We start from the raw sequence: 13,135 nt of genomic DNA, 5'->3' as shown, positions 1-13,135 counted from the left end.
CAGCAAGCCAAGGCAAAACATGAAGCCATCTCTTGCACGGTGTTCAGTTAGGGCAGGTGTGGGCAACCTTTGCCCCTGCCAGCCGATGGTGCTGAACTACAACTCCCATAAGTCCCGACAAGCTTGGGCAATGGGCAGGGATGATGGGAGTTGCAGTTTGGCAACATCTGGAGGGCCAAAGGTTTCCCTCAACTGAATTAAACAGGGGAGAGAAGCGAGAAGCAACAGCAGCACTTTTCTGTTGTACCATCTAATTATACTCTAAGATTCCACAGGAAAACTTCTGCATTCATAACCAAGAACGGGTTTCAAATTTTTCAACGTCCGCTTGGCATTTGCCAGGATGACCAAAGTCTTTCAAAGTATGACTATGGGTTATGTGGTGGTGGTGGTCTACTCTAGTGAGATGAAATCGGGGGGTATTTGCTTTATTCTTGGGATAAGAGCAGCATAATCTTCGGGGGGGGGGGGAAGTGCAGTGGTGATATAATCCAACTCCTCCAACCCTTCCTTCACTTCACATCAGTGGCTTTAACGTATTAAGATTTAAGCCTCCAATTTCAAAGTGGAGGTGATCAAAGTGTTTTAATGTCAAGTTCTCCTGGAGAGGCGAGGGCTTCATAAGCTTCCATATTTCCCCACCTGGGTGTTGGAAATCCATAGCCTCACATTCCAGCGGTCTTTAGTCATCTTGTCTGGCCTCTTGCCTTGCATTTTTTGTTCAGTCCACAATACTTTCAGCCATGTTTGTGGTGCTGCAGATTCAGTCCCCCCCCGTCTCCAATCTTACACCTACCATTTGTCCAGCTGCCCCCCCTTTGATTACCCACCTCTCTCCTGCGTGAAACACACCGATAAGGCTCTAACCCTGAAAGAATAGATCTAAAGACCCCCTAGACAATACACATGCACACACATATTTGGAAATACATTTTCGTTCAGACACACTGTTCTTACAATCCGATAGGAGAAGAGGGACAAAAACCAGATATATCTATAAAAAATATCATCATTTTATTACATTCCACACAGTACATTGTCAAGAATTTCAAAATTCCACAAGATATTTTCACACACAGGCAACTGGGTGATGTTGACAATGTCACAGCTGTTAAGGGGCGGGAGTGAAAAGTGGCAGTAAAAATCACGGGAGGGCGGCAGGGCAGTCTTTGGCGAATATCTAAAAATGGGGTCTCTCAATCGGGTTAAAACACACCCAGGCTGAGCGCATTTGAACTACTGTGAAATCTGGAATACAACTGGAGGTATTTACACTTGACTGCTGTTGGGGGTGGGGAGATCAGGAAAATCAGTGGGAGGGAAAAGTTTACATTTTTCTCATTTTATTTTATTTATTATGTTTTTATCCCACCTTTCCTTCCAAAGGAGCCCAGGGTGCCAAATTCACTTTGGAGATTTCCTATCACACGTACCAGGGATACAGAAATTAAGGTACTTACTAACATTATTTACTTCCACACTGGAAGGTGTTCCCTTGGGACCCACAAGAACGAACAAATCACATCTCAAAAGGCGGCTTCTGCTTATCTCCTGGCATAAGATGAAGTTGCCACCTTGCTCAGAGGCAAGGTATCTCTCCCCTCCCCCCCCAAAAAATATTCTGTGATCTGGGACAGGTGATCGCTTTGCTCTCACAAATCCCTTCTTTCTAGATGCAGTTTATAAGCACACACGCTCCTTTCCCCAATCCCACCCCCATATACACTCTGCACTTTAAAGAACAATTTCCCTAATAAACAGCACTGTGTGGCATTTTAAACCAGCTAAGCAAGCATCTGGGCAGATTAAATTTGCTACATGCACTTAGAGCATGCTACCTGAATAACACAGGGCGGAAGGATGTGACATAGACACCCCTAGATAAAGTGTTCATTTTGGGGAACTGGCAAAGAATATCCACTCTCTTTCATGACCCATGCCAACCCTGTACATACATAGGGTTCAACCCACTGGGAGTTTGTCCCGCATGGTTATATCAGGGACAGGTCTTGGGGTCGGTCCACACTTCCACTGTCCCGTGCCTAGAAAGAATGGGGCAAGAAGAGGTGTGCACCACCCCCAAGACACAGGGCCGAGAGGTTTCCCCCTTGCCCGGCTCCTTTCGCAGGGAAAACCACTCTCTAAATCGGAAGAAATATGTGGAAAACCTGATTGCTGTTTGCTCTGAATGAGCACAAAAGAGCAGTTTTCCCCAGCGGGGAGCAGCAGGACAAGAGGAAACCTGGATATGCCCCCAGTGATTTTAGTAGGGCTTCCATAATGGAAAGCACTCATGACTTTCACCCCCAGTATTACAACACTGCTACTCTCTCCTGAATTCTCAGTTTTCACATGAGGGAGAAATGGCAGACAGGAACTTTAAGAAGGATATAGCAAGTAGTCATGGCTGGATATTTTTTTTAAGCAAACAAAGTGTTCAGTGGAGATGTCTTTTGCCAGAAAATATGTCCGATTTAACTGTTCCAACCACCTTTGTGTGTTATCACTTGATAAATCTATATAAGGCATTTCCATTGCATTACTTCAGAGCAAAATCAATAGATATATTATTATACCATCTTCGTTAAAGATGCAGAGATAGTTGGGTTTTAGCAGGCCCTATTCTTGGGGCTTTGGTTGACAGATGTCACTACCAACATCTTAAGAAGCAACATGGCCACGAAAGTAAATTGTGTCAGGCAGCCATTTATGTCGACATGGAGAGAGAAAACGAGGGCAAAAGCGTTCTTTGTGTCTTTTTTTCAAAATTACCAGTAAAAACACAATGGCGGCATTTCCTTGCTCTCCCCCCAAAAAAGAAAAGAAAGCATCACCAAGAGTGAGGTTTACCTATAAAATAAAATAAACCTCAGATTCATGGAGCTATAGCATTTTTCAAAACCTTACATCTATTGGCATCTATGCATCTCTCTAAGGCTGGGCTTAACAGATAAACTGAACATTCATTACAAGCTTCTCTCTCTTTTTAATAAGGCAACTTGAAAAATATTTGTTTTGTTGAGGGATTAATTCCACTACCAAAACGATGGCTATGTTTTTGTGATTTCTGGGGGGGTGGGGTGAAGGAACCCTATAAGACCTTGAAGTTGACCGTCTCCAAGCCTTTCTCAGTTCTCCCCCATCCTACACTGTGGCGTTTTGTTTTTGCCCTATCTTTAGGCTTGCCATTTAAAATTTTCCAGGGGCACAGCCTCCCCCCCCCATCAGTATGAACCTGCTGACATTTTCATTAAGGATATCAAATGTAAACCCAACCAGAGCTAGATAAGGCAACAAAAAGCATCGTTCACTTCTCCTAGTAAACAAATCAGTGTATCTGTCCTCAAAAAAAGGTGTTCCGGGCCTTCCACGAGGCAGGTCAGGGGGGAAAAAGCACTCCCTTGTGAAGGTCTAGCGGCACAAGCAAGTCCCAAAGGACTTTTCGAAATAGCCATCCAGCCAATTCCCCACACACATGCACACTTACATACATAGATAGGTAAGAAATAATACAAGCACACAGAAATTTACTCTGGCATACTCCTCCTGACGCGCTACTGAGTCTTCTTGCAAGTTGTCTACCGGGGACAAAAAACCCCCCCACAAGTCCTTGAGAAACGAAATAAAAGGAGCATTCACTTTCAAAGAGACTGGGGTGGGGGGGAGGCAAGTCTCCTTTCACGATCCACGATGCACATTACCGTTTTTTAAGAGTTTTTTTTTTTGTCAAGAGAACCACGGGGAGATGTCTATAGAGTTCACAGATATGCTGGGTGAGGAGGAAAAGTGCAAAATTGAGGCAACGTCTCTGAAAGTCTCTTTTTAAAAAAGTTTTTGTTTTGCTTTGTTTTTGTGTGTTTCCTGGCTCCGCTCTCAGCAATGCGAACCGCGGTCTTGCTCTAGTTTTATCGTTAAGGTGGGCTCCACCGCCAGAGGGGCCCCGCTGGCATAGTGGGAGCTTTTGTAGGTGATGGAGTGATCGCTCTTCTTGGCCGCATAGCGGAAGCGGTGGTAGTGGAGCACAAGGGCCAGCACGACGGAGACCACAACCAGAACAGCACCTCCGGCGGCCATAACGTAATACCAGTAGGCTGGAATGGGCTGCACTGACACCGTGTCCACTGTGGGCTCGTTCCCTGGCAGAAGGGTGCCCCCTGGGGGAGAGACAGAAGAACGTTGCTAGGTGGCATGCTTGCAGGCTCATCAAAGCACACACACACACACATATACATGCGTTTCAGAGTTCTCAGCAACTTAAATAAAGGTCCGCATGACCGAGCTTTCCCCTGGGTGGGAACGTAATTTGGGTTTTTGACAAGCAGGCAATTTAAAGCATTTCATTAATTAGGCTTGGGAGGAGGAGGGGGGGAAGAGGACGTAAATGTTGTTCATAGCCATTATATTTGGAAGGAACGGTTTCCGCGCCGCTCCCCCTGCCCCCTCCCGCCACCGCCTTGCGCTCCCTGCCACCGCCACCCACAATCAGCTCCGTCTTGTTTCAGCGTGGCACTTGTTTGTCAAGCAATGACAAAACACGTCACTTTTTTTTAAAACAAGTGACAAGAGTTTAATTGCCAAGTACGAAGGAGGTTGTGACAGGATCGCAGAAGAGATTCTAGAGATGAAAAACACGCTTCGTTCCTGGGGGGGGGGGGAGCAGAAAAGGAATCTGCAGGCAAGACCTTCCGGAGGTCATCACGCTTCAGAGACCCAGAATTTTTAAGGCCATCCTCCCCACCGCAATCCTATCTCCTATAATTCGGGCATGGCTTTCCAAATCACAGCTAAACCGAGACCTCCGGGCAGGAGTAAGATGCCCTGTGTTCGGTGAAGTTTACTCACCAGTAAGTAATGCTTATGGCAACAGTCTCACACTGCAATTCTTTTCCTTCCTACCTGTTGAATTCAATAAGATTCACTCCCGGGTGACTGTAAATAGGTTTGCAGCCTGTGTGTGTGTGTTACTAATGACTACTTCATATTTAACAACTATAGCAAGCTACAAATTCAGGCTTTACAACTCTCCTGGAATCTCTGCATTTCCATTGTTTACGGTTTTTTGACCCCATCGAAGTTGTGTGTTGAGGACCAGAAGAGATGCGAAGAGGCCAATCACATTTACTTGTTCCCATGTCTTCCCCGTTCAGGTATAAAGCAGTGAATATAAAAGCTCCCCGGTGGATCAGGTGAAAAGCTCACCTGGTCTAACATCTTGTCCTCTTGAGTGGCCAACCAGATGCCTATGAAAAGCAGGTTAGCAGGACCTAACAGCGCCCTCTCCCCTTGCGACAGTGGAGGCAGAACACACAGCCATCACGGCTAGCAGCCGCTGATATTCTTACTCTTCATGAATTTGTCTAATCCTCTTTCAAAGCCATCCAGTTTGGTAGCCATCTCTATGCAATTAATCCAGAATGCGGCAGCTAGACTGGTGACTGGGAGTGGCCGCCGGGACCACATAACACTGGTCCTGAGAGATCTGCATTGACTCCCAAGACGTTTCTGAGCACGATTCAAAGTGTTGGTGCTGACCTTGAAAGCCCAAAACGGCCTCGGTCCTGTATACCTGAAGGAGCGTCTCCACCCCCATCGTTCTGCCCGGACACTGAGGTCCAGCTCCGAGGGCCTTCTGGCGGTTCCCTCCCTGCGAGAAGTGAGGTTACAGGGAACCAGGCAGAGGGCCTTCTCGGTAGTGGCACCCACCCTGTGGAACGCCCTCCCATCAGGTGTCAAGGAAATAAACAAGTATCTGACTTTTAGAAGACATCTGAAGGCAGCCCTGTTCAGGGAAGTTTTTAATATTTAATGCTGTACGGTTTTTAACACTTGATTGGGAGCCGCCCAGAATGGCTGGGGAAACTCAGCCAGATGGGCGGGGTATAAATAATAAATTATTATTATTATTATTATTATTATTATTATTATTATTATTCAGTATGTGAAGGAGGACTTTATTTTGCCTGTCCCGAATCTTCCAAGTTCCAGCAGTATGAGAGAGAAAATCTTCTCTATCTACTCTACTCACCCATCACATCTCCTTTTCTCTAGACTAAAAAAACCCCAAATGTTGTAGCCTCTCTCCTCATAGGGCAATTACTCCATCCCCTTGGCCATATCGAGTTATTCAGAAAGCTGCATGCTTCAGATGCTATATTTTGCATGGAATGCAAAGATGCAAAGAAAACATGCCTAGCGTTGTTGCTGGGAAGCCCCACAAGTCCCCACCCAGACCCCCTTGCCCGTGGGAGCAGCACCAGGGTGCATCTATCATGGCGGGGGAACTGTTTCTCTACCTTTGAGCATGTTCATTTAAGGGTGAAGGTAAGAGTGCGTTTCCTAGCACAATTCAAAGTGTTGATGCTGACCTTTAAAGCCCTAAACGGCCTCGGTCCAGTGTACAGTGGTGCCCCGCAAGACGAATGCCTCGCAAAACGAAAAACTCGCTAGACGAAAGGGTTTTTTGTTTTTTGAGCTGCTTCGCAAGACGATTTTCCCTATGGGCTTGCTTCGCAAGACGGAAACGTCTTGCAAGTTTGTTTCCTTTTTCTTAACACCGTTAATACAGTTGCGACTTGACTTCGAGGAGCAACTCATAGAACGTGGTGTGGTAGCCTTTTTTGAGGGTTTTAAAGACTTTGGTGATTTTTGAAGCTTTTCCAAAACTTTCCCGACACAGTGCTTCGCAAGACGAAAAAAATCGCAAGACGACAAAACTCGTGGAACGAATTAATTTTGTCTTGCGAGGCACCACTGTACCTGAAGGAGCATCTCCACCTCCATCATTTTGACTGGACACTGAGGTCCAGCGCCCAGGGCCTTCTGGCGGTTCCCTCACTGTGAGAAGCAAAGCTACAGGGAACCGGGCAGAGGGCCTTCTTGGTAGTGGCACCTGCCCTGTTGGAACGCCCTCCCACCAGACGTCAAAGAGAAAAATAACTACCAAACTTTTAGAAGACAGCTAAAGGCAGCCCTGTTTAGGGAAGCTTTTAATGTTTAATAGGTTATTGTATTTTAATGTTTTGTTGGAAGCCGCCCAGAGTGTCTGGGGAAACCCAGCCAGATGGGCGGGGTATGAAATAAATAATAATAATAATAATAATAATAATAATAATAATAATAATAACCGTATTTTTTGCTCTATAAGACTCACTTTTTCCCTCCTAAAAAGTAAGGGGAAATGTGTGTGCGTCTTATGGGGCGAATGCAGGCTGCGCAGCTATCCCAGATGCCAGAACAGCAAGAGGGATCGCTGCTTTCGCTGCAAAGTGATCCCATTTGCTGTTCTGGCTTTTGGGAATCAGAATATTTTTTTTTCTTGTTTGGCTCCTCCAAAAACTAGGTGCGTCTTATGGTCTGGTGCGTCTTATAGAGCAAAAAATATGGTAATTGGAGATATGAAGTCAAGATAATATTGCCTTGGGTCCAAAGGCCCTGCCCAGTCTAAGAGGACTCCACAACTGGGTCACTCTCTCTAATCATGGACGGGATAGGCAAAATTGAGTATTCCCTTCCATGGCTAGTTGCTGGGCTTCTGCAAGCAGGCCTCTTGTTTCCTACTCAATCCAGCAACGGCAATGACTGCTGCTTGGAAACCAAATGTGCGTGCATTCTATACAGGCTCTGAATTTTATGAGGGGGGGGGGAATAAAACGGGGAGGGCTGTGCGTGGCTATAAACCCAGAAAAGAGAAGTTTCCCACAAACAACCCTACTGAAACAAAATCTTAAAAAAAAAAAGCTGTTTCTCCTATGCACCATTACCCGGGAGTAAGCGCCACTGAACATAGGGGAACTCGCTTCTGAGTAAGCATGCGTTAGGATTATGTTGCACAACACCAGCAAGATGCCTTCCGTGCAGTTAAGTAATTCTTTTCGATGTGGTCTATCTGCTCAGTGGGTTGGTTTCTGGTTCAGTTGTCTGAAATGCCGGGCTCCCAAATTAAGTTTAAAACTATACTCCAGAACACGTGCTCCTCCAGAATCAGAAAAAAAAAAAAAATCAGCAGCCACTGAGGGATTTGTAATGGAGAAGCAAGAAAGATTTGATTTGTAGCACATACGTGAAATCCCCTTCTGGCGCACGCAAGCTAGAAGCCACCATCTAAGCCATCAGCAATGACCTCCCATCTCCACAGAGAGGCCGTTTATTGGAGAGGGTAATGGAAAAGTGACCTTTCTTCTCTCCCTCCACCAGAGACGACCCCCTCAGCGGCCGACTGGAGTGACCCAGAGTGAGAACGTGCAGCAAACCTTGCTCAGAGCCTGTTCCAGACATAACTAGAGAGCCTTGAATATTAAGACCCTCTCTGGCAGGTATCAGCTTGCAGGGTCCTCCCCTCAAAATAAAATAAAGAAAAGTTTAGGAGAGGGAGAGGAGTTTCTGTTCCTGCCTGTCTTCGTTCTTCATCAACTTATAGGATTAAGAAGCAGAATGCTTGGTGCCATTCCAGCTATTTCGGCAAAGAGGCTCGACAATCTGCCGCTTGCACTCATACACACTCACTAAATGTACTAATAAGAAGCTTGCTTTGCTTTTAAAATTGATATTGTGAGGGGTGTGGGCTTAGAATATGGAGCTGCAAACATCAAAAGCTGTCTAACTCCCAGTTCCCAAGGCAGATCACTGCATCTCAAGAAATCAATCGACCAAATTCAGGTCACAGTCAGTGACGAGGGTAGACTCTGCAGAGCAAACTGCTCCAGATGACTCCATGCCAGATGGGGAGCGTAGACTGTGAGGGCCTCGGGGGTAAAGGGAGTGACTCCTGAGAGTATGCCTGATCCAGATTGTGCCGCCTTCAGTGGTTCTGGCTCCATCTCAGGGCCATGTGCCCTGTTGCCTCTGGAGTCATGTCACGGGAGTCTGTAGCCCCTCCTGAACCCGTGCTCTGGCAACTGCCCAAAGTCAGGGTCATGACACAACTGAGCCAAGCCACAGGGAAGGCAACAAGGAAATCTCCTGACCTTAAATATGTGGGGTAGTTCGGCCACGATGGAGTGCTAAGTACATTTTACTGGTTGCAACTCCCATCCCATCAATGGGGGTTATGATGGCGGAGGGAGCCAAATTCAGAGCCAGTCTATGCACTGGGGGTTGTAGGAGAGGGGAGAGGTAAAGGTAATGGGACCCCTGACCATTAGGTGCAGTCGTGACCGACTCTGGGGTTGTGGCACTCAACTCGTTTACTGGCCAAGGGAGCCGGCGTACATCTTCCGGATCATGTGGCCAGCATGACTAAGCCGCTTCTGGCGAACCAGAGCAGTGCACGGAAACACAGTTTACCTTCCCGCTGGAGCGGTACCTATTTATCTACTTGCACTTTGATGAGCTTTAGAACTGCTAGGTTGGCAGGAGCAAGGACTGAGCAACGGGAGCTCGCCCCATCACGGGGATTAGAACCACTGGCCTTCTGATCAGCAAGCCCTAGGCTCTGTGGTTTAACCCACAGCGCCACCCGCATTAATTCAGAGGACTTCCGATTAGCCTGATTCACACCCACCTTCTCTGCATTCCTTGCTTTCTCCCCCAAATGAACTTTTGGTTCATTTTCTAGTGGAAAGTTCCATCTTGTTTCAAGAAAAGAAACATTAACAAAGGTGGCCATAAAACAACACGGGCGTAATAACGCTGCCTATCTCCTTAGGGAGGATGAACAAGTACAAACTGTCCGGCAAAGTGACAAATGATGTAAATATCTCCAGTTGATCTCCCTGCTGTGCCACCCAGGCAGCCCAGGAATGAAAAACACAAATGGCAGTTTAATCACCAACCTCTTGTAGCCAAGTCACTGGCACTTCAAGGTCTGAATTCTCAGAGAGAGCAATGCAACCCTATGCTGAGGGGGAGGTGGAATCGACTCTGCGGGTCCTTCCTGGCTCAAGGATGACCTTTCTTCCTTCTATTCTACCGTTAAATGATTAAACCTTGCTGGAAAAGTATGCTCTTTCCCTTTCTCTTGCCTTCAGTGTGGGTAGAAGTCAGGGGAAGAGAAACATGACTGAATTATATTCAGGTCCGGGGAAAAACATGTGCATAAGGTAAAGGTAAAGGGACCCCTGACCATTAGGTCCAGTCGTGACTGACTCTGGGGTTGCGGCGCTCATCTCGCTTTATTGGCCGAGGGAGCCGGCGTGCAGCTTCCGGGTCATGTGGCCAGCATAACTAAGCCGCTTCTGGAGAACCAGAGCAGCGCACAGAAATGGCGTTTACCTTCTTGCCAGAGTGGTACCTATTTATCTACTTGCACTTTGACATGCTTTCGAACTGCTAGGTTGGCAGGAGCAGGGACCGAGCAACGGGAGCTCACCCCGTCGCGGGGATTCGAACCACCGACCTTCTGATCGGCAAGTCCTAGGCTCTGTGGTTTGACCCACAGCGAATCATGACTGAACTATATTCAGGTCCGCAGAAAACATGTGCATATGTAGACTCAATTAGCTGGAAAAATCAAGTTCAACTGGGTTTGGGGAAACCTCCACTGGGGGGGGGGCAGGGCGAGGTATTCTAGACCTGTACAAAGAATGGGATATTTTAATGTTTTGTGGGATCTCCGGACAGAATGGAAGCAAGAAGACCTAAGTTCCTTATGGGGTGGGGCTACCCCTGGAAAGGAATCCATGCTTTTTCTCACATAGTGGACCAGGGTTCAGTATTTGTGCAACATTGTTTTCTGGGGAATGAAGTCTACAAATAAAATTGCATTTCCAGGGCATCACCTGGGTCACAGGCTAACGTTTTTATTTCATAAATGCACCCGTTTCCTTGATGTCGTTTCACCTTAACAGACTTTCCAAGCTACTTTCAGCTTCCTTGGGCTGAAAGGGTACTGTGATCCTACCCTCCAAGACAACCATTTCAAAAGGGATGCGCCATCCTAGAATTTTGGTGGTACTGATCACACTACAACCCCGCCTCCCCCATCATTAAATCATGCTTCTGATGAATCAGCTGCAGCCAATGATGGACCCTAATATTCTGTGTCTAGCTGCTAAAGTTGCTTAGGGTGGTTTCAGGTGTGCCTGTGACTTCCTTTCTCTCCCTCCCTCTTCCTTTTCAGCATGCAGTCGGGTGCAAGTACATATACCGTATTTTTTGCTCTATAAGACTCACTTTTTCCCTCCTAAAAAGTAAGGGGAAATGTGTGTGCGTCTTATGGAGTGAATGCAGGCTGCGCAGCTATCCCAGAAGCCAGAACAGCAAGAGGGATTGCTGCTTTCACTGCACAGCGATCCCTCTTGCTGTTCTGGCTTCTGAGATTCAGAATATTTTTTTTTCTTGTTTTCCTCCTCCAAAAACTAGGCGCATCTTGTGGTCTGGTGTGTCTTATAGAGCGAAAAATACGGTACATAGTCATCTCTTGTAACATATAAACGGACGCCACAGGGTATATAAATGTAGATATGGTACATGAGACCCCTAAGTGCCCTAATTCTTTTTCCTCTCATCATTTTCTATAGCGTGATAAGGCCAGTTTGGAGCCAACAGACTTTGTCACACTATCCTGCTGCTAAAAATAGTTGCCCATTTCCTTCCGACTTAACACCGCAGATTCCATCACCTTTAGGATACACGTACCAGGACCTGCCTTAAACCAACAGTCCGTCCTGCTTCGTGCTACAAACTCTGGGTGGCAGCAGCCTGCAAGGAGCTTCGGCTGCTCTGCCACTCGGAGTCCCTTTGGGAGAAGCCGCATGTCAGAATCAATGCTGAAAAAGGCCAACCTATGTCACGTTCTCTCTCGTCCGCGACCCTCCCCGCTCCCCCATATCCTGATGATCAATATGTTAAGCATTTCCCTCCCCTGATCAGAAATAGCCAACTATGTGAGCAGGGAAATGCTCAGCAGAAGGGTCTCAAGTAGCAGGGCTAGGAAACATAACAGGTGAAGTGCTTTAACAAGTGGCCAGGGGAGATGGATTGCTGGCCTGGGCTCAGCTACAGCTCCTTGTGTACGTTGCCTAAAGGTAACAGGCCCTTCTCTTACAGGCTGAAACCAAAGTAACAGAACAACAACAACAACGGGTTGATCTTTTAACATCCCTAGTGTTGAGTGGGAAAAATATTGGCAACTGTTTTAAGTACAGTGGTACCTTGGTTTAAGAGCAGCTTAGTTTATGAACAACTTGGATTAAGAAGGCTGCAAACCCAGAAGGTGGTGTTTTGGTTTGTGAACTTTGCCTTGGAAGCAGAACATGTTACAGTTCCTGTTGAGTGTGTTCCATTTGTAAATTGAGTCCCCTGCTTCTATGGGAAAGCACGCCTTGGTTTAAGAATGCTTTGGTTTAAGAACAGACTTCTGGAACGGATTAAGTTTGTAAACCAAGGTACCACTGTAGTTGGATAGGGGTGGGTTGTTGTTTTTTGTCTTGGTAATAAATAGTTCTGCCCTTAGGGCCACTTTATAACTTACGCTTTATAGGGGTACGCCTATTTAGGCGAACATGAAAACATGCAAAGACCAAAAAATGATAAACAGGTACAGTCGTACCTTGGATCCCGAACACCTTAGAACTTGGGACGTTTTGGCTCCCGGATGCCGCAAACCCGGAAGTGATTATTCGGGTTCGCGAACTTTCTTTTGGAACCTGAACGTCCAACGGGGCTTCCGCAAGCTTCTGATTGGCTGCAGGAGCTTCCTGCAGCCAATCAGAAGCCGCGCTTTGGTTTCCGAACGTTTTGGAAGTCAAACGGACTTCCGGAATGGATTCCGTTCGATGTCCAAGGTACAGCTGTATTTGAAAACAACTGTAGATTTCTGTTGGGGGAATGCTTGGTGGAAAACCCAGTTTCGTTGTCAAAACTAAGCCACGATGTTCTGTTGTTCCCCCAACCCTCTGGAGTACATTTGGGGACCACACAGGGGGAGGAGGGGGGAATCCCTTTCTCCTAGTGCCTATCCAAAAAGTTTGTTGAGCTGAAAATCCCTGGCTGCTGCTGCCTTGAGGATTCCCCCAACCAGCCTCAAATATCCCAGTGAATACCTGGTAGCTAGAGCTTCTTCCATTTGTTTCTACTGAGCAGTGCAGGTGGGATCCTGTTTCAACTAGGCTGGAAAGGACATGCAGTGAAGGTCTGGGAGGAGGGAACTCTTGAGGTGTGGGGAGGGACCACAGCTACCTTGTCTCCCGATTCCCTG

The 13,135-nt window shown here is 46.8% G+C and overlaps 1 protein-coding gene across 3 annotated transcripts in view; it reads right to left on the bottom strand.

Moving 5' to 3' along the window:
- The window catches only part of NRP2 (neuropilin 2), a 249,962-nt gene that overhangs the window by 36,090 nt on the left and 200,737 nt on the right, over nucleotides 1-13,135 (bottom strand). Inside the window, exon 16 of one of the 3 annotated variants that reach the window (XM_082232238.1) lies at nucleotides 994-4,154. The exons of the other annotated variants lie outside the window; for them this stretch is intronic. Coding sequence (XP_082088364.1) covers nucleotides 3,874-4,154 — 281 coding nt within the window. The 3' untranslated portion in view covers nucleotides 994-3,873. Of the gene's footprint in view, nucleotides 1-993; nucleotides 4,155-13,135 lie in introns of those variants that run through there. 3 annotated transcript variants of the gene reach the window in all.

This window comes from Podarcis vaucheri (assembly GCF_965113315.1).
Source record: "Podarcis vaucheri genome assembly, chromosome: 1".
Lineage (NCBI taxonomy): Eukaryota > Metazoa > Chordata > Lepidosauria > Squamata > Lacertidae > Podarcis > Podarcis vaucheri.
This window is presented reverse-complemented; position numbering and strand designations above follow the sequence as displayed.